This window comes from Halichoeres trimaculatus, unplaced genomic scaffold (genome assembly GCF_033239565.1).
Source record: "Halichoeres trimaculatus isolate MK-OKI-2021-1 unplaced genomic scaffold, fHalTri1.1 fHalTri1_scaffold_5, whole genome shotgun sequence".
NCBI classification, from domain to species: Eukaryota; Metazoa; Chordata; class Actinopteri; order Labriformes; family Labridae; genus Halichoeres; species Halichoeres trimaculatus.
The window spans coordinates 14750566-14772932 of NW_027437183.1; the positions used below are offsets into that span (position 1 = coordinate 14750566).

A 22367-nucleotide genomic window follows, 5' to 3' on the forward strand; every position below is an offset into this window, starting at 1 on the left:
CATATTGCTCTGATTTACTCTAAAACTGATATAAAAGACATTTTGTTTTTGAGTCAGTTTGCACCATGTAATTTGAAGGAATTTGTTTATTTCAACCCCATGTTGCATTTCTCTATAACTCCTTTATATAAACACAGCTCAACTTGATTATATGCAGCAAAATAATACTTCTGTTACTTAACAACATTTATGTAAATGTTTCTTTCACTTTTCTGATTAGAGTTATTTTAAGAAATCATATGATCAGTTTATAAAACTTAATGCATAATTAGGCACAGCTGCAATCAGATTCACATTCCCTCAAGGTTGAGATGATGCTAAAAAGCCATGCAGCGGCAATAATGGCAGTAACACAAGATGTGTTTTTTTCAATTCTGATGTGTTTCCCTTAAAAATTGAAAAGCAGGATTTTGAGCAGAAATAGAAGCAAACTGAAGCTTAAATAAAAAATGAATATTTCCTCCATCACTGCAGCTACAGAAGTCTTTTCCTTTCGTAGAACTCTTTATATGATTAAATGGTTTTAATTTTTAAAACACATCATCTGCTTAAAGATTAATAGACTGTGGAGTGCACAGTTCTGCCAAACTAAAATTACTGGAGCATGTCAGTTAGGCCTGAGTGTCATTGGAATATCATTGTCATAGTTTAACCTCAGCCTACATTTATGATGCACAGTGGTGTATATTTAAAGATTATGGATTATGCAGAGGATCAAAGGTGGTGGATTACAGTGAGGATCTAGATTCATTAGCATTGGAAAACTCCCATCTCATATGGAAATCTCAAATGATAGCAGGCGGCTAGGATTTGTCTCTTTGGCTTCCACAGAGTCGCGATAAAGGCCGTCTCTGGAGAAGCTTCCTCTTCTTTTTTTGTGTCTGCAGTCAAATTCTGGGCAGTGCGTGAACCAGTCGGCAGCTCCTCTGTTTTTGTTTTTGGCCGCTCACACCAAGCCATCGAGCAGCATATGCTGCACTTGCACACTTTAATTAACCTCGTGTGCACACAGAACATAAACCGATAGTGTATTCACACTCGAAAACACTCTGCCTACATACACAAATGCATATAGAGTGGATTTAGCAGCCATTACTTTAGAAAAAGGCTGTTTTTAGAGCAAGTGTGAAGGGGAAGACAAATCGACGAAGCAAGTAGGAAGCGGGAAAAGTGTGTGTGTGAGTGTAAATGAGCAAACGACCATCCCTCACTCTCCTTGTATCAATGATAGTGTTATAATAGGTCCATTAAAATAGCCCTGTTCCTTTACCTCCTCCTCTATATTTAACTGTCCGCTGTCCCGTGGGAGCACAGAGGTATATGCTATCATATTACACTACGCTACATTACACACATTCATTATGTGCTGAGTAGACACCCCTGGCTCCCAGGAGCACCCATAAGTGGCTATATTATTCTAAATCGCCAGTTTCACACCACAGGAGCGAGGATGGAGGAGGTGAAGGGAGGAAACATGGGTGAGGTGAGAGGAAGTAGGAAAGGGAGGAAGTGGGGGGAGTGGCTGACTCAGGGTAAAAGAAAAGCAGGTTTGGGATGAGGGTTTAGAGGCCAAAGGGGACACTCAGTGGTCAGATGTGGAACCTAGCACCACACAAACTCTGCGAAGAGGAGGCTGGCCGTGTTGTTTTGGTTTCATAATGAAGTCCTCTCAGTTCCTGACACCTCCACACTGGTTAACTGGAGCAAAGTGTCAATGATGTGTTTGTTGTCTTTTTGTTCTCCCATTGTCCGACCGTGACACCCGCTGGTACGAGCCAGAAACAGAACTCACGTCTCATTCTTTCACTTATCGTCTGCCCGTTTCTCATCCATCCACTCAGAGAAGAATAGCTTTGTAGAAACACAACAAACATCTTCCGCACGCTGCCCTCTCTCCCTGTTGGCCCTGAGTCTGCGAGTGTGTGTATGTGTGTGCTCCCTCTTCATTACAGCCACACTAATTACACTCTCATTAATGTAATTAATATTCACTGATCCAGCTCCCACTAGTCACAACATCAAAACACAGCAGCGCAGACTGATTAACATACATACACATGTACACATTGTCCACAGATGAATACACACAGGAGCTTAATGCAGAGAGATCATGGAGAAACTGCACGGTCAGGCCATTGAGATGGACACATATGCAAAGAGTATTTATCTGTACTTCTTAAGCATTTTTGAAATACACACAATTTTAACAAATAAGGCGATTTTTAAGCTCTAGAGGAGAATGTCTCGGACTGTCCCTGAATTCATCTTATAATGTTTAAAATCTGAAGAAGTTTCAGCTGTGTGTTTACACTCAGATAATTACAAAAACCCAGAGCTTTTATTCCCAGCTTTGGATGCACAGGCATATTTTCCAGTCGTATTTAACAGTTTTTTCCGTTGTAATGTTTTAAAAGGCTCCATTAGCCCAAACATGGGAGGATTTTCTTAATCCAAAGATTAGGATTAGTTTCTGCAAATGTGAATCGATAAAACCTGATTTACAAGGTTTTGACGTAATAAAAGCAACACACAAAGACAAACACACACATTCACACACATACACACACACACACACACACACACACACACACACACACACACACACACACACACACACACACACACACACACACACACACACACACACACACACACACACACACACACACACACTTAAACTCTAATGGATACTACCTCATGGCTCTCAGTGCAATTTTGTACGCCAGTTCAGCGTCGTGAGGTAGCAGAGAGGTAAAGAGATAGCGGGCGAAGGTGTGCATGGGAACGCTTTCTCTGTGGACGATCTCTCCGAGGCCAGAGTACGGACCAGCTGCACGGAAAAAAAACAGAAACAGAGAAAACAAGCAAATGAGAAGAGGTGATGATGTTGCAAAACAGTGATTAAGATCCCAGAGTGGTTATTTATCTTTTCAGGTTGGTAAATGCTTTAGTGTGGTATTAAATACGTGGTTGTATGAATTATATGGATTTTTCAGTTATGTATTTTTTAAGTGTGTTTATACTACGCAATTAAGAGTGGTTTATCTGGTCCATCTCTCCCACCCAGGCAGAGGAGATGCCACGCTGCATAAAATAATCTGTGACGTCAGAAAACCATATGGTCGTGTGTGCAGACTTGGCCCCACTCTTGCTCTCCTCCCTACCCCCATCTCTTCCTGCACTTCCTTTAGTCTCTGGTGGGTTATTTTAAACCCCAACAGGCTCCTCAGCCACAGACCACATCACACAGTGGCGGGGCTGCAGCCTCCAGGGGCCCGCAGAGGCCTCGGAGCCTGGTGCTCTATTAGCAAAGGAGCCAGAGGTGGGTGGTCGTGTCGGGGGTTCTGAGGCAGGGTTGGGTTTGGGTGGGGACCCCTTTACCTCCTCCTCCTCCTCCTCCTCCTCCTCCTCCTCTCTTTCCTCTTTCCCATAACCAAACCTCATTCTGCTCAAAGCCCCGGTCCTGTAAATGTACACACTGCTATGTGTGCGTGCATGTGTGTGCTGACACAATACCCCTGGTGTTACTGTGTAAAGAGCTCATTTTGGTCTGGCCCAGGGCAGCTCAGCCTCTATTTGCACCACAAAATGAAAGGATAATAAATAGTGAGGCAGAGTCCAATGTGTTTTTTCCTGTTTTAGCAGGAATGTGTAGGGGTTTGGTGCGTGGGAGGGAGAGACAAGAAAGGGAGGAGGTGTGTTTATATGTGTGGAAACTGCTGGGACAAGATGTGAAATAAAGGGACAGAAAAGGTGAAACAATATGTGTTCACTCCCTCACCCTCCAGCAGAAAGACGGCCTGTTTACGGAAGATTTTGACCAAGGAGTCGTCCAGTTCCACTTCCTGCAGCTTAGCCAATAGCTGCTCTTCGTTGCGACACACCTTCTCTTGAGCATACAGCCCGTCCGGCATGACCCGCTGCTGGCCCAAGCCAATCAGAGCCGTCTCCACCGCCAGCGCCACGTACGATTCGCCGTCTCCTAACAATCGCTGCACGGGCATTCGCTGGAGGTCTGCTCTGCTTACAACGCTGGAGCAATCTGTGAGGGAAAGGAGGGATGAGAGGATAAAGGAGCTGAAACAGTGGCTTAAAGAGGTGGTCAGATTCTGTGATGTTCTCTGAGGTTTTGGACACTAGATGAGCTTGTCTCCTATGGAAAACCGATGTGTCAGTCACAAAGTAGAGGTCTGAACCAAACGACTATCTAAAATAAAGATCATCGCCTCAGGAGCATTCCTCGCTTCACTCCTCTACCTCAGAGGAGAGGGCTATTTCTGTGAGCAGAGGAGGCGATGAGGGACGGAGCTATCATGGAGCGTAGGAGAGGAGAGGAGCACAAGCGCAAGAGAACGGATGACGTGATGAATTGGCACTATTATCTGGGTAAACTGTAAACTGTATTGGTAATACAAACAAAGGCATGATAATGTACAAAACAACATAAAAACTAGAAATTACTTTCCTGTACTGGTATAAGTAGAGACGTGAGCATTAGACCAGTGTTTCGTTTACATGGTATTAAAATCTAATTCTGTAAACAGCTTAAAAAGTTCCTACACACTTCTAAAATATAAATCAACATTTTCTGAGACTATTCAGCTTTGACAGCCTTCAACGTAAATGCTGTGTTAAGTAGTACAGGGAAGTATTCAGGCAAGGCATTCTAAGATATTAACATGAGTAAACCTGACTTTCTAAGACTTTTCAAGGATCCATGGGAACTTTGTTATAGGGTGTTAAAAAACAAGAGTTTAGAAAAACATACCAAGGTTTGCATTCTTTGTCTTTTCTGATTACAGCCTGTTCCTTTTGTAAAAAGCTATTCTTGAAGTATCATTTTCTATGTGGTAGTTATACAAACATATGCATGTATATAGTATGTTATTATACAGCATATGTAGCATATATCATATACAAATCATACAGTACAAGCATGTGGTACAAAGAATGTATACAAGAGCATAGAGAAGAATCCTTCTGGGTTTGTGTTGGCTCAGAATCTATTGTTTTATAAGCAGCCACAGAGGCAGAGCTGTGTTTATGTATATGTGTGTGAACTTGTTGGAGTCAGGCTGCCACTTTCTGTATGTCAGCAGTACCTGAGAGGTCTAAGCAGGTGTTGGAGCCCTCCTCTCCCACTCGTCCCGACTCTGTCAGGGTGCTAAACAGGGTTCCGATGGGATCTAGTGGGTGTCCCACCCAGCCCTCCATGTTGGTTATAGAGGTATGGCCTTTATGGAGCAACTCTGAAACAAGACACATGCAAAAGAAAACAGTGATTCTGTTAACACACAGTCCAAACCACAAATTTCAAACACATTTTCATACTGAAACACCCTGATTTGTCACTCAGCCTCACAGAACAAAACTGAAGAGCACTCAAAATCAAATGCACTGGGGAAAGGAAATGATGAAAAAGAAAGAAGAAAAATCATAAGTACAATGAAAGAAAAATAAACATATAATTGGACTTTGGAAGAAAGAGGATATTTCTACAACCGCAAAACAGTTTCTCTCTTTCCTAATGGTATTTAATTACTCCAGCTTCCATAAATAAAGACTTAAAAACAAGCTCCACAGCTGGCAGACTTTTCTGGGAGAGTTTTCCTCCTCTCTCCTCTGTCAACACTTTTATTTTCCCCTGTTATTATAAGCTTTTATTTATGTGTGCTACAGCTTTTGTCTGCATGAACAAAAAGAGACTTTGTTCAGATTGATTTGTTTGCTGGTTCGGACTCAGAAAAAAACACAAATAGTTGAATTTTGTCTCACCTTTCTTGTGTCGTCGAAAGTGCTCCAGTTGTCTCTGCTGTTGTCGCCGTAACGTGTTCACCACAGCGATGGCCAATCGGAGGGCTTCTCTTGGATAACCGTGGGATCGCAGGGCGTCAACTCTCGCACAGGCCGTCGGGACGTGTTCTGGGGAAGAGGGGTCAAGTTTTAAACTTCAGATTCTGTCACTGGCTGAGGTACATTCTGAGTCAAACTTAGTGTGTGCACACACTAACAAACTCACACACATATATATACACACACACATGTACTCACCATGCCACAAGGGCCAGCCGCGTGTGTCGAAGAGGGAGCCCTCCTGGTTGTCATGGTAACAGTAGTTGGCATAGAGGTCACTGGCGATAATGTGCTGGAGGTGTCGGTCCTGCCAGTGCAGGTCACAGGCTTCGATGGCCCGAGTGAACACGGTCCGATGAGGACGCATCTCTGCAGCGAAAGGGTGAGAGGTTTGAGACTAGATGAGCTTTGCGTTGAAGATCTATAACACCGTTTGTTTTGTTTGCTCAACTATAAACACGTTTGTCTTAGCTCATATATGGAGCACTACCATAATTAATGTATATACAAACTAATCCACAAAAGAGAGAATAGGAAGCATGTACCAGCTGCTGAAAAAATCTGTGGCTGACACTCAAGAAGCCAAATGACAGCTATAAGAGCAGTGAATGACATACATAGAAAAAAATGCTATAAAAAAAACAAAGACAGTTTAATATAATTCACTAAACCATAGCAAAGCCAAAGCAAAATTAATTATAAACAAATACTTCAAATGTGTCATGTGTGTGAAGGAAAAGAAGAAAGAAGAAAAAGTATTACAGGATGAGGAAGGTCAAGAAATAGAGGACGAAGGTGATGAAGACAAAGAAAAAAAAAGATGAAGAAGACAGTGAAATACACACAAGCAGTAGAGGCAGAAGAAGGCAAACAGGAAGTAGAAGAGAAAATTAAATTGGTAAATGAAGTAGTGGAGGAGGAGGTAAGAAAGAGTAAGACAAAGTAGAAGAAGAAGGGAAGGAAGAAGCACAAGAAATACAAGGAGGTAAGAAAAAAGAAGTAAAAGAGTAGGACAAACAAAAGACACAAGAAGTAGTAAAAGAAGTGAGAGAGGAAAGTGAAGAAGAGGATGACAAAGTAGAAGAAGAAGGACAAGAAGGTGAGGAAGTGGCAGAAAGAACAGATGATAAAGACAGAGGAGGAAGACAAAATAGAAGAAGAAAATTTTAAAGGACAGAATGAGCTTTGTCAGAAGAGGACAGTTTAAAACCAAATTTCACAAAATGCTCTCTATAAACTTTAAAATGAAGGAAAATAGATTAAATAATATAATCGGGATAGAAAGTTACAGTTTAAAAAACAACAGCATGAGGTCAAGTAAAATTTAATGCTTACATGCTGCACCTCTCATCCTTAAAGCTGTTTGATGACTTATTACAAAGTAAACATGTTTTTGACAGACACACTAAAACTTGTCAAACCCTGACCTTGGTTGCCATGGGCACCCTGAGGCAGTGAGTGGGTGAGGTTGGGCAGCTCATTGCCGTGGTTACCGTCCTCCCAGGGGCAGACGTCCACGCTGTTCCATCTGCGCAGCTGACGCAGCCACGAGGACTTTTGCTCGGGTTTGCAGTGAGGGTTCAGTACGATGCACATCCACAGGGCCCCTGGATACACACACACACATAAACACACACAAACAGGCAAAACTTCTTAGTGTGTCAAATTAAGTTTATTCAGTTTAGGAGGGACGAAACCATTAAGAAGTTCTAACCCTAACTTCGTAACTCTAGTTCCTCATTTACAAGTACAGTGTTAATACATATACAGCCTTTGGTATCATAAAAGCAAACACTCAAGGATAATTTGAACAAATGATCGGTTATGACAAGCTTTGGATCAAGTCAGGCCCTTTCCCCATCACTGGGTCAAAAATCTGACTTTGGAAACATGTTGTTTTTGGCCAGCTGTTGTTCTTATTTTACTTTCCTGTTTTTTAATATGTGGGACAGTGACGTTAGAGATGACTCATAAAGCACGGTTAGGTGTGTCTTTATAAGTTTAAATACAGTTTTAATGCAAGACTGATTGGGCTTGAGCGCTGCAGGCAGTTTTCAAAGATGTGCAGCGTTCATAACATTTTTTTCTTCGGGTGCACATTTTGTATGCCTCCACCATCTTGCACTGAAATACAGAACTCTGTGAAAAACGGAGAACTTAACTAGTCCCGAGGCAATGCTGACTGCACACACATCATTTTGGAGTAAATTGGAACAAACAGAATATGAAAAGTGGCGACGTCTCCTGGGACGCAAGAACATTCAGGGATTTTACTCTCAAGACTGGAAGAGATATGTAGACTCCACAGTGTGAGTGTGTGCAGTTGTGTTGTATGCATACATGTGTGAAAAAGCAGAGAGAGTTTGGGAGGAAGGACGAAGACAAGGGCAGAGACAGAACATGAAGAGAGGAAAAAACAGATACAAAAGGTGCAGAACGGAGGGAGAGCAGAAGAAAGGAAACAAGAAAATGAAATGGGAGCGCAGATGATTCTGGACGAGGAAACATGGGTGAGGACAAGTGAATGAGGCAGGGCTTTGTGTCTGGAGGAGAGGAGTAAAGAGGAAAAAGACAAAAGAGGGGGAGCGAGGGAGAGGGAGAGGCGCCGAGAGGCAGCATTCACCACACATCAGGGGGAGAGATAAGGACTTGGTAAGAAGGGTTTTGAAGTGTGGACTTCAAAGAGAGCGTACACGCACTTCCAAAAATACGTGAGGGTTGAAACAGATGAGATCACTGCGCTGTCCTCACAGAGTGCAGAACAAGACCAAAGGGAGAAAACGAAACATCATCGTCAACAGCAACAGCGGCGGCAGCAACATCAACGGAGACATTAGAGGGGAACAACAAAGACGGGAGACAACACGACACATGCCGTCCTGGTGACAGGCTTGTTGGTTTTTTGTGGTTGTGTGAGGATGCGTTCTGCTGTAGGTACAGTACATCTGTCAGAAGAACTACACACTGTATCAACCACATGACTGCACGGTGAGCAGCGCTGTGTCACATCGGCTAAATATACAGTGTGGAGCGTTTGAAAGTATTATGGAGGTCATAATATTTAGGGTTTTGATGAGGCGCGATGTGCTGCGTTTAATGTCTTCTAATTCACAAAGACACTCTCGCTAAGCTGCCAAACTTACACTCACAGTAAGAGAAAGAGACTGAGCTGTCAGTGACAAGTGTGAATGTGTGTGTCAGTGTGTGTGTCAGTGTGTGTGTGTGTTGAGTGGGCTGTCTTGGACACAGAGGACAAATAAACAAACAGAAAAAGAAATATGCGTGTGTGTGCCTTTGTGTCAGTGTCTGGGTTCGATCGCCCACTTTGCTAAATCTGTCCATGCCTGTGAATAGAGGGAAGGAGGAGTGTGTGTGTGTGTGTGTGTGTGTGTGTGTGTGTGTGTGTGTGTGTGTGTGTGTGTGTGTGTGTGTGTGTGTGTGTGTGTGTGTGTGTGTGCACATTTATTGGACAGTCACTCTGTGTGAGTGTGTGTGTGTGTGGGGGGTGTTTTTTCCTCTCACCTAGCTCGTCCCAGAGCTGTCTGTACTTGTCGGTCATGGTGGTGCCCTGCTGTCTCCACAGCGCCAGCCGAGGGTCGGCCATGAACTGTTCTGTGATCAGTGTTAACATCCTCGCTCCGTTGGAGTCACGCATCTTCAGCATCTCCCTCACCTGCAGGAGGAGAAGGAGGAGGAGAGGAGGGAGGAGGAAGAGAAAGGAGGAGGAGTTAGCTGGGACAGTTGCAGACACACACCCACACTGTGATGTAGCTGATACAAACATGCAAGTTGTGAACACACAAACATGGGAAGTGTTTTTTTACTCTGTCACTTTTTTTCACTAAATGCTGCAATCACTCTTTAACACACACACACATTAGCAGGAAGACTTAACCGTTTTCAATCTATAATAGAAGATCCACTGTACCACTGTGCCAAAACACACACACTCAGTTACAAACAGCTGACACATCTTATGTGAGATGGATTCACTGGTCTTCAGAAGACTTGAAGTGCTTTTTATTCCAATGTCACACTCATACACTGATGGTTGAGGCTGATATTTAAAGAGACCATCAGTACTGAGTAATCACATTTATACACGGATGGCACAGCACCAGAGGAAGTTTGGGGGTTAAGTGTCTCGCCCGAGGACATTTCGGGATGAGGAACCTGGGATCGAAACCCGACCTTAGGATGGAGGGACCGACTTTACCACTGAGCCACAGCTGCTGCAAAACTTAACTCAAGGCGTGATGAAAACATATGGTAACTGAATACATCACATTGCCATTAGCATGCACACATTTGCAAATAAATATTCAGCTTTTGTTTTGTCTTTGTTGTTGTACTTTGTGATATTTATCCAAGTGTGACTAATAAATGCTGCAAAGTTATTGTTTTAAGAAAACTGCATCAGACTGTACTAGACTATTATGATTCATTATCGCTGTTACTGCCTGCACAGATCTGCACTTGATAGAATTTTATCCCTAATAATATTTGATCACCATGCTGTTATAGACAGCCACTGTTTACTTACTCTGTTAACATGTCTGTCAGATTTAATGCACAGTGCATAACAACTTTATTAGACCACCACTAAGTGCAAGGTGTTGGCCACCACTGCCCTGAATTAATAGTAACTTGCTAATTCTGTAATGTTAATTTACTCATATGTGCAAGCCCTTTATTAAGTGATTCTTAAAGTGCTGTTTTACAAAAAAAAAAGAAAAAGAAAAAAAAAAGAAAAAGAAATTTAAAAAAAGAAAAAAAAGGAAAAACAGTAAATGTTTTTTTTTTCTTTGGATATTTTGATTTTGACTGATTAAGTTGTGTTAGTGTTTGTTTGGTACCACTAATCTACCAGTGTGCCAGCTCAAATTATGGTAAAAAAAAAAAAGAAGAAATTTAGTTTGAAATTCCTCACTCCTGTTCAAAGTGTGGATAACTCAATTAAAAAGAAAGGGTTCAAAATGAAGCACTCCATGATGCTAGATGGTTTTCTCATTTTCATGACAGGTGGTATGAGTTTGTTAAGCACTTTATGTCTGTACATAATCACATTGCCATTGTTCCAGACTGGTCACTGCTGTCCTTTTCTGAAATACAACAGAAACACTCCATCAAGATTATCTCTACATAATCAACTAAAAATTCCCCCTCAACTCTCCTTGCTTGCTTGTTTCAAAATCCATTTTTACAATACAATCTAGGATAACTTTTAGGTTCCTGCCAACACATGTACTAACTTCTTTTAATTCTTAAACCCTGACTTAAAAGGATCAGATTCTTATGATTGAAAACAATTTTTGTGTCCTCTGAATGGTTTTGTGGTATCACAAAGCGTAAGGTCACACAGAAAATTAACTGGATTTTGTGTAAGGTTGACATTTTATCTCTGTTCTTTTAGAAATGACTTTCTTGATTCAAAACTAAAATCGAGAATTTTTCAGCATTTGTTGCAGTTACGAAAAAAGTCAAAATCCGATTAAAAAAATCAAAAAGTCTGAATCCTTGGAGCTTCATACTCATATGAGATTCCTCTTCTTTTTCTTTTACGTTTAGTGTATTTAAAGATTTTGCATTCTGAATCATCCGCAGCAGGAAACACAACCTCCGTGGGTACATGTGGACAAAAACTCTGGTAAACATTAGTTTAAACTGATCTGAAACTTAAAGACTTTGCAGCTTTTCTTCAGGGGACAAGCAGCAAAAACAACAGGCATTCTGAAAAATAAGGTATGGTGATTTATGGGTGTGTGCACACACAAAAATGGTGTTTGTTTTTTTGTGCACATATTTTGTCTCCAGTGAAACGCACTTCTAGAGAAAACACACGATAAGAAGCAACAGGCACAGGTGCAACTACATCCACACATGCATTTACTATATAAGTGTGTTTGTCATCCAATCTGAGGAAAGGTCAGGACCAATGTGACAAGTGTATATGCTGTTTTCAGTGTGTGTGTGTGTGTGTGTGTGTGTGTGTGTGTGTGTGTGTGTGTGTGTGTGTGTGTGTGTGTGAGTTGAAAAGGATATGACCAGCATCAAATAACATAAAGCCTAGAGACATTGTAAAAGCCATGCAGGGCGGATGATAATGGCCTTGGCTTGCAGGCTTTACATAGCGCACAACATCACATTAATGCAGGCCTAACTCTGCCTGTCTGTAATACCCAACAAAAGAGAGAAGCACACACACACACCCCTCATGTAATCATTTCATCGTGCACAGGAGTAGTGCACAGAGAAAGCCTCTCTTCTCTCCACACCTCTTTCTCTCTCGTTATCTTACGCTTCCTGTCTGCAATTAGCTGCAGCTAAAAGGCAGCATAGCTTTTAATGTATGTGCCAATAAGTTGTTTTGTCTGGGACTACTTTGAGCAGAGACGGTCTCTCTCCATAAGGGAATAGAAGCGATTACAAGTGCACTACAGAGTGAGAGAGAGGGGGGTTTATTTATGATGCAAGAAGAATCAGGGTCATACAAGTGCGCCTGGAGTGAACTGTACGCTTCTGCATGCGTCAGTCAGAGTCGGTATGTGAGCAATGTGTGTTGTTATGTTCTCTATGTGGGTAAATGAATGTTGCGGGTGTCTAACCTTGCTGAAGAGCAGGTTGAGTTGCTTGCCCGAGCCGTGGTACCCTCCCTGTGACAGGAAGAGCTTGACTTGCTCCTGAACCTGCTCCTCGTCCAGATGCCAGCAGTTCTCATCGTCCACGCTGGCTCCTGCCGTGGGGTCTGGGGCCCCTACAAACACACACACACACAGATACTGTAAATTTAACCAGCAACTACTGAAATTTATGACCTGAATTACTGCTTAGGCTTCTCTTTTCTTCAATGCCAAACATCCTCAGTTAAAAGATTTCTAGTATCTGTTTCTTAACTGGTTTTTAAACTATCAGCTTATCAAAGCATTCACGAAATTAACTCCTTGGATTTAGCAATGGCTTTTTCTTATTTTCTGACATTTAATGATATATTTTAAATACACAAAATGAATGAGAATATTTCTGGCTTGAACCAGTGCTCCTACAACTGTTGAACTGTTGTCAGTGTAAAACCTGTTTTAAATAAAGAGCTAAATGCAGTCACAATGTTAGATCAAATACACTGTCTGGCCAAAAATAAAGATGACACCAGAAAAATAGGTCACACACGCTACTATTTTGTTGAACCACCTTTAGCTTTGATTATAGCACGCATTTACTGTAGCAGTGTTTTGATAAACTTCTGCAATGTCATACGATTTATTTCCATCCAGGCTAATTGGAAAAAAAGGCCTCAATTTGCTAGGGAGCATAAAGATTGGACTCTGGAGCTAGAGGTGTCCCAGTCCGATATTGATATCAGATAGTATTGTATCGTATTGGTATCATATCCGAATGCATCTAAAATCTCCGATATAAGCAGTTTCTGTTACCCATTGGTTAATAATAAATGGGTCAGTTTTTCCTCATACCTACTGTTGCTGACTACTGTTCTTTGTAATAATATCACTTAGTTAAGCCTTTTCTAACATGACAGACATACTACAAAATAAGTAATAAAAGTATGCATGTTAAATGCTGATATCGTATCGGATTAATATCGGTATCAGCCAATACTCAATGCTGCAGTATCGGCATCGTATTGAAAGTGAAAATGTAATATCGGGACATCCCTACCTAAAACTACCCTATTACTCAAGTACTACATGCTATCCTCATAAATGATGCAGAAGCTTTTCAATCTGAAATATTTAATTCAAAGCAAATAAAAACAACTCTTTTGGGAACACCTAAAAACTTCAAATCTTCTCAGTCATTTAATCCAAGCAAAAAAAAACAGTCAAATACAATAACTGCTTTTTAAAATTTCTTACATGCTTTCTGTGGGAGGACTCTGTATAAGTCAGTAACTGGAGGCCAGAGTGAGGAATGGCATGACATATCTTCAATGTGACATTTTCTCTTGTAGCCACACTTATATTCTAAGTTTTTTATGTTTTTTTCTGTTTATTTTCTAAAAGTAGATTTAGATGACACAGAAAAAAATATCTATAGTAAAATGAGCACCTGTCATCTGGATCTATGATGGTTAACTGACAGCTGTTTGTGTTGCTTTTTGAACATGCAGCAACACATTGGGTTTTTAACATTCTCTCATTAATAATATTTTCTCCAAAACTATAATGTTTTCCATAATGCAGGAAAACAAAAGTAATTTTTTTTTGCTCTGAAAAAAAATATCTAACAATACTTGAAACCCCTTCGCTCTGCAGGGATGCTTGTTTCTCAGTGACCTCCATTTCTGTCCACTCCAGAGGTTTCTATCCCCGTTCTTTCCACCTATCCACTCTATTGTTTTATATTTCCTGTACTCTTTTGTAATGTACTCTCTTTTTCATCTTCTTTAGCACATGTAGTGATCCACTCTAACCATACCGCTCCATATGTTTCTATAAGCTCTTTTCTCTTTGCTCCCTCTCTGTGTTAGTCCTTCAGTTTCTGTCTCTTTTATTAAGGTAAGCAGTGAGTATAGTATTGATAACAAGAGATATGCCTCTCTCTTTATCTCCCTGTACACATCCTTGTCTCTGTGTATCCCTCCCTCTCTCTCAGAGGTAAATAACGGGTCTATAGTGTTGATTATAGGCACACAGTCTCCTTTACTGCCTGGATCTCACTAATGAGTAACATTGATCCTGCCACACTTTACCTTCATCAGCCAGTCAATACACGTGTGCAGTAAAGGGGCTGAGACACACACACCTGCATTGTCACGTGGTTGTAAACATGCCCACAGCCTTAGCAACACACACACACAGACACACACACCACACACACACACTTCCTCACCATGAACCTGGTTGATTTCCGAGTTCTGCGACAGAATCTCGTCTGCCAGTTTCTGCGCAGTAGGCAGCACTTCCGTGTGGTGAACTGAGATCAGATACTGGACAAACTTCTGCAGCTGGTCTCTGCTCATCTGAAACAAGGTTTCTGAGATGGGCAGGTGCAGTTTGACCTGCTCAGGCTTCCGTACTCTGTAAAGCGACAGCGCCACAACATGGGCGCAGTAGAAGATGTCTTTGTTGCCACAAGTGCATGTTACTGCCGTGATTTTGCAGCGGTCGAAGCTGACGCTGACGCTGCAGACGAGCTCAGGAGACGAGGGTGTGGCGGGGTCTGTCACTGTGCCGCTGAGATGGAAACCTGTACAAGAAAAAAAAGACATCTTTGCTTTAGAAATCTCCTTTTTTTTTTCCAAAATCCAACTCATCCAATATAGGCAAGACCAGTTTAACTTTGCAGGATAACATAGAATTTATTCATATGAAAGAAAAGTCAGAATTACACAAATAGGGTAGAGCATCAAATCCAGGACATGATATGTCAAGCTGCCACTGACCACCACTTTTTTTTAATTATAATTTTGGCCATTTTTTCTTTTATTAAATAGGACAGCAAAAAGAAACAGGAAACAGAGAAAGGTGGAAGACACATAGCTAATGTTCAAGGCTGGGAGACAAACAAGCTGTGAAGTCCATATCCTGTACATGCCAGTAAATCGCCAGGCCTTTTTTACTCTTTTTTTATTGTGTTTGAAAAAACTTTAGAAAAATGAGTTTTAATATCCAGTGATGAGTTAAGAAAACATCTGAAATTAACGTGTTCTCTTGCCAAAAGGGCATCAAGATAACAACTTGGATGCATATCTGCTTGAGGCTTCTGTTGGTTAAGATGTTTGATTCTATCTGAGCTGTGCACGACAGTATTTCTGAAAAGTTTAACAATGCATAAAAATATAAGTGTAATTTAACATGGAGTATAAAGAGCAAACTGAGTTCTTCAGAGAGAGAGAAAAAAAACAAGTTGTTTGACACACAATCTAACAACAAGTTTTGATGATCGTGTTAAATTATATAATATCTATCAACATTTTACTTCTTCCAGATTTTGAAATGTAACATTTGCTGCATGATTGTTTAATTGCTGTCTTTAATGCTTAGACAGTTGCTGTTTTGAAGTTACCTGGAATCTATAATGATGTGCTTTGACTTTTTAGACATTTTGGGGGTAAATGTAAAAAAATATATATTAAACAATAAAAAAAGTCTTCAAATCAAATTTCTCTGAAAACAATCATTTTTCTACACACATGACTTGGGCCATATTTAGTTTAGCAACTCTCAGAGCATGGGGTTGACAAATATGAAAGTTACCATTGCATCAATACAAAGACCACAAACTGAAATGATCTGAGAAGGGAAGCAGATTTCACCACCATTGTTAGAACCAGATCAAAGGTTTCTTTCACACTTGACATGAGAGCAAGATCACAGAATCTCCACACAGAAACACAAACCTCCAGCATTTCCCAAACATCCATAAAATGGGAACAAAATGACTTAGTTAAGTTACTGTAGGTGCCCTCTAGTCAATGACTTTATTAAGTAATAGAATGAAGGGTCTAATATATGAAACAGACTCAGTTGACCACAATCACCTACCAAAGGCCCCGTGTCCTGTTATCATGAGAGCATGATCAGGACCAGCTGCAGCCCCACCGTTCCACTCATTTACTTCGAGTCATGACACAAATCAAGATGCAGAAACTCCGACTGCAGACCCACAGCAAGTGAGCAAGAGATGAGGAAGTGAGCGTATCTCTTACAGTATGAATTATACACTTCCTTGGAATATAATGTTTGATCTTATCCTGACTGCGCTATCCGGAGGTACGGCTAGTCATTATGCAAGGATGAATATAAATGAGCAGGGCGGGGTCCCCGGCAGAAGCCTAAAATACACACTGATGAGCATATGAAAGAGACGCACATGTACGCACACACTGAGCCACAGCATGAGATCATGCATTTATTAATAATGGGAGTGGTTAGGAGAGTGTAGAGTGTGGCTTATGAATGCATTTATGTGCTCGGGAGAGGTCTCTAAAATTCATGTGGACCGGGCAAAGACATACATCTCTTAAATATGTTTATCAAAGGGCTGAGCTATTGCATGGCTGTGATATCAAGCATGTATTAACGTGTGTACCAAAGTGTTCCCCAGTCCTACACATTAGTTAAAAAAGGGAGGGGAGAGGATGAATATTTCATCGGGAATAGATGGAAATGGGGCGCAGGATGCATAAGTAGAGGTCAGGTCACAAAGAGAGAAGAGGGTAAACAAGGTCACAAACCTGGCCCATAGTGTTTGCTATGCCTTGAGGATGGGTATAAAATAATACAAGCAGGCGATAAAGGCCTTGTTTTCCATCCTGCAGTGGAAAGTATAACAACAGCCAGAAAAACAGCCTTTACATGAGCTAACATGAGGCCCTAACAATCCAACAAATCAAAAAGCAACATTCTAAAACTCAAGAGCCACCAAAAAACAGAAATAGGAAATGTTTTGTTAATGTATTGTAGGACTAAGAAGTGTTGGCTGCAAATGTCTAACAGTGCAGAGCTGCAGAACATTGCCATGGAGATATGCTTTTTCCATTCAGAACGCCAGCTGGCACAGGAAGTGCATGTTCGTTAACAATATCCACAGAAGAGGGGTGTGGATCCAATATGGCAGCCCCTTGCATCTGCAGTGATCAAAGCCTATATGTCTACAGCTGTGGGAAAGACAGACACACATATACCAACACACACACACACACACACACACACACACACACACACACACACACACACACACACACACACACACACACACACACACACACACACACACACACACACACTGAGTCACTCTTAAATGAGACAAAAAGGTTTACATGGTGCAGCTGGTTGTCGAATGGCGAGCTAACCTATTTAGCTGTGTAACAACATACAAATGAGCAATGGCTTTTTATACATGCGGATACATTTAGCGTTTGTGTACTTGTGTGTGCGTGTGTGCGTGTGTGTGACACAAGCTTATGTTTCAAGAGTGGCCCCTGGTCCAGAAAAGGGGGGGAGAAAAGAGAACATCAAAAACATGTGGGGCTGAGAGGGCTCAAAGAAAAATCCACCTCTGATACAAACACTGTTTTACACACACTCTCTCACTTGCTGTCTGGCTCTGTCTTTCTTTCTCTCATACACACTTTTCAGACTGTCGTAAAAGCAGCTGCACTTTTCGTTTTCCCATAGGGAAAATTAACCGGGGTACTTTTTTTTAAAACTCAAAACACATGGAGAATGAAAAACTAAATAGTGATAAAAGACGTATCCTTCAGTCTGTTGCGTTTCCCTTTTTTTCCCTTTGATGGACACTCTCACTCTCCCTCCTTCCAGGCCCTTTTCACATGTCCCTCCTCCCTCCCTCTCTCCATCCACATTCCCACAGCTCTTTCGCTCTCACTCTCTGACAGATGGGTAGGTAATGAGTTTCGCCTTTCCCCGTCCAATCGTCTGGGCACCAAAAACTGCCCCCCACGCCAAAAATGCCCTTTTAATTTAGCCAAGCACTGAGTACAGGGATATTACTGTTTAGGTACACACATGCACGCACACACACACCTCCCATGACTCCTGGTTGGGTGGGTATGAAACCTTCAATGTCTCATGTGCTAGCTATTAAAGAGCCTGGTTTCCCCCCTCCCCGAGAGTTGCTCAGGGCTCTTTTCTGTGCATGTTCAAGAGGCCAGGGTTGGCTTTCAAAGTAACCATGGCGGCCATTTTTAGAACAAGGCCTCTGTGAGGTTGCCCTAGAAACCCCTTCTGACCGCCCTGGTGAAATCACACTTGGCCCGTAGAGCTGTGTAAGCCAGTGGGAACAGTGTGTGAAAGAGTGAGTGAGAATTAGTGTATGTATATATATGTTCAAATCCCACAAAGGCCTGTGGACCACCCACACTTTTTAGGGGGGCTTACATCAAAGCATTCTCCCAAATAGACCTCTGCTCTATCTTTTTCACCCGTTTTGATGTGTACACATGCCGATAAGCTAGCATGCGCTCTCTTGACCAGCTAGCACCACTTCTGCCTATTCAACGACAAGGCCCCTTAGAAATAGCGGACTCCTGCTCCTATTTCAGAGGGGGAACAAGCCCATACCAAGACCTGAAACTCCCACAACATACATCTGTTGTGACGGAAGAATGCTGCCTTTATACGCTCCCTATAAAACAGGATTTAGCGTCCCACATGAAGGCAGGCGGAGGGTATCAGGCAGGGCCTCAAAGGTTCCCTTGCCCAGGCACAAAAGTGCTCAGTGTTCCAAAATCAGTGGAGTAAATTAGATTAAGCAACATACATATATTTCCACAATCACATTAAGATTCCAAGTGAATGGAGAAAATTCAGGCCCAGCAGTGGGAAGGTCATTAAGTTTATCGGCTGAATTGGTTCATGAGTGACTGTCGTCTAAATCTAATACGGCACCGTGCAATTCAAACAGCACTCATCCAATATATTTGTGTGTTCATGTGAGGAACAGATTCCAGATATGTGATGGATTTCACTGTGTTATAGAAAACATAACAAATGGGCCTGAATGAAGGCACATCTATGAAAGCAAAGTGGGAGAAATAAATAGAGCAAACAGATATTTAAGGCCCATTTTGCCCGCAATGATCATCATCATTTTAGCCTTTGGCTTTAATCAAATTACCTCACGAGCCACAGACAGACAAAAAAATCAACACCTAAATCCGTCTTTGCCCAACTGGAGCTGCTCTGATCCTGATGGGACCACCTGCAGTAGCTGGAGCCTTAACACGGGATCCTGCTCTATGTAGACCAAAGATAGCTCACTAAAACCTCTCTGAGAAAAAGGCTGCTGGACTGGAATCCAATCCATTTGGTTGGATTGAACTGAGAGGCCCTGCTGAAAGGAGATCTGAACCACAACTGAAGAAAAGCAGCGGGTCGAGGAAGGGTTGAGATATGTTGGGCAATCCCCATCTCTAAAACTGCCTCCACTCCATCCCACCCACAGCTAAAAGAGCATTTCTTTGAGCTGGCTCAGTTAATAAGGCTACAAAGGCAAATACAAGGCCTTTTAGCATCTTAGCGGGTAGGTCTGTGTGAGTAACAATGAGTACATGCGTGTGTGGTCCTATAAGGAAGCGCCCATACCGAGACCATAAACAGAGATCAATGCTGTGCTGCAGGAGACCTTGCTCCAGGCGTGTGTGTGTCTTAGGTGTGGGACGGGCTGGAATAACACAGCTGAGCTCCAGAGGCGGCCATGTTTATGCCTTAAACCCTCTGGTAGACCAAAATGCCTTTTCCTCTCCCTGTATTTTTTCATCACCCACACACACGTAGACCAACATACACCAACGTACTGTCTCGCTGTCTGAATGCTTATCCCAACAGACACAAACAAGCATAAATTAATGTTCTGAGATATTCTATGAATTTCAATGCCTTCACTTCCTCCTCAGTTTCTGACAGCAGAATCTGCATGCTAATCACAGTGACGGAAGAGAGAAAGAATATAGTACAGTGTGTATATGTATATCCATGTGTGTGCGTGTGAACATTGACGGCGGTGTGGGTGATTGGAGTTGTCATCGGCTGGCGGTTGAAATGACAGTCGACTACTGGGCTGCTGCCACTTAGTTGCCATGCGGTACATCAGGAATGACTTGCAATTTTCAAACTATCACTTTCAGAATGGATTCTAATTTTCCCTGGATCGAGCCTGTCAGGCAAAGCTGGAGTTACTGCACTGCTGACTGATCCCAAAGGTTGGTGTTCAGAAGGCTGACCAGTGCAGAAAAAAAAAGCGGAGCTCCTGTTTGCAGAACATGATGGATTAAAAACAAAAAGGCTTCCGAGTTCTGCTAGTAAGCATAGAGGTATCCAAGATACTTTTTAAGGTATAGTTTTATGATAAAGTAAATACTCTTTCTCCATCACACTAAAAGGTGTATGATAAGATTGACTGTTGTGTCTGCAGTAAACATCGGTTAATATGAACTTGGAGCAAGCAGCTGGTTAGTTTGATCCAGCATCAAATTTGCAAATCAGACAGGGAAAGACAGCCAACTTTTCTACAAGAAATTTTAACAAATCACATCTTCCTTGTTTATAAAACATTTTTTTTTCAATAAAATGTGCTTTTTATTGAACAAAAGTGTCATTTTTGTACTATAGTTAGGCTCAATATTTATCTCAGTTACAATGCTAACAACAGCTAACTCACCGATGAGAGTAGCTTATTTTGTTACAGTATTTTTTCCAGCTATCCTATCTATCCACTATTTTTAAAATACAGAGAATGTTATCACAACACAGCTTTTTACAAATTAAAAAGGAAAACATTTAGTGTACTAAATTTCACTTTTTTTAGAAACTGGGGTCAAATGGGGAAAGAAGAATTTGAGAAATTTGTGTTACTTTACGTATTTTCAGTAAATATGATGCTTCAGTTGGCTTCAAGTTAGCTTAGTGTTTTGACTTAAAAAAGAGAGAAAAATGTCTTGCTTAACTCAATAAGAGGGTGGGAAATATTAAAGGCTTGCTCTATTTTACCCAACAATCTCCATCCAAGTTTAGATATCTTTCTCTTTTCTCTGTGGACAGAGCTGGGCTACATATTTTCACCTGTTACCAGTATTATTGCTAGGCTAAGTGACTGTGGGCTACAAAATAACAGTAATATAAAGAAGCTGTAGCATCTTCCTCATCAAAGTCCTAAGAAAAGAGAGGAAAAATAACACACACACAATTTTAAATAGATAGCACTATTTTTGATACAGCAACAACAGCTGTTGATTACCAAGCTAAAGCATTAAGCTAAGGCTAGCTAAAAAAAGAACTAACAGGCATACATTTTAAACATGCTAGCAATTATGAAACAGTTGTTTCAAACAAAGCAAGCTATACGTGTCTACTTAACTATTAAACACTGCAGTCTAAAATTACTTTAGGTGTAATTTCAGAATGGAACCTGTGTAGTATTGGATGAACAATCCCTTTAGCTGCTATTCAACAAATCTCTGTCACTGGAGAAGCTGGTAGCCTGCTAAGTCTGTCTCCTGGCTGTACATTAACTATACATTATCCCAATCCATGTGCAAGGTTCATTAGTGTGAATGAAATTACAGCTGGCTGGAAATGAATGTGTGTAATTAGCAGAGGTCTGTCCCAGTAGAGCCACACAAGCTATAGAAGGAGGTAATGGGATCCATTGAAAAGCCATTGTCTGCTACTTCAGGGTCTGAGTATCTTTCTAATGACAAACCTATATAGTCAAGACATTATAGCACCAGCCAGCGTCCTTCTCTCTATGAGGGGGGTTAGTCTGGGTTGTGATGAACTGGTCTTTGTCCATCAGACCAAACAGTGTGAGGAGAACCATAATAGAAAATGGAGATACTTTTTTATTGGTTTCATATTGTGTATAAGGAAGTGGCTTTGTTTGTTAGTCTTTACACCTCATTTGCATGCAGAAAGTGTGCCGAAATGACATTTGCTATGCCTGTCAGGAATGATTACAGATGTGCTTCTCTTGCTTAATTTGAACTTTGCCCTATAAATCTATTTTTTTGCTAAATCTCTTTGATAAAGAAGCTT

At 41.4% G+C, this 22367-nt stretch overlaps 1 protein-coding gene across 1 annotated transcript in view; it reads right to left on the reverse strand.

Moving 5' to 3' along the window:
• Nucleotides 1-22367, reverse strand: part of LOC141790442 (zinc finger SWIM domain-containing protein 6-like) — a 46873-nt gene that overhangs the window by 5983 nt on the left and 18523 nt on the right. The window contains exons 2-10 of the mRNA XM_074670317.1: nucleotides 14701-15057; nucleotides 12459-12607; nucleotides 9376-9526; nucleotides 7281-7460; nucleotides 6052-6222; nucleotides 5776-5922; nucleotides 5103-5249; nucleotides 3782-4042; nucleotides 2695-2830 (exon numbers count right to left, since the gene is read on the reverse strand). Coding sequence (XP_074526418.1) covers nucleotides 2695-2830; nucleotides 3782-4042; nucleotides 5103-5249; nucleotides 5776-5922; nucleotides 6052-6222; nucleotides 7281-7460; nucleotides 9376-9526; nucleotides 12459-12607; nucleotides 14701-15057 — 1699 coding nt within the window. The remainder of the gene's footprint in view (nucleotides 1-2694; nucleotides 2831-3781; nucleotides 4043-5102; nucleotides 5250-5775; nucleotides 5923-6051; nucleotides 6223-7280; nucleotides 7461-9375; nucleotides 9527-12458; nucleotides 12608-14700; nucleotides 15058-22367) is intronic.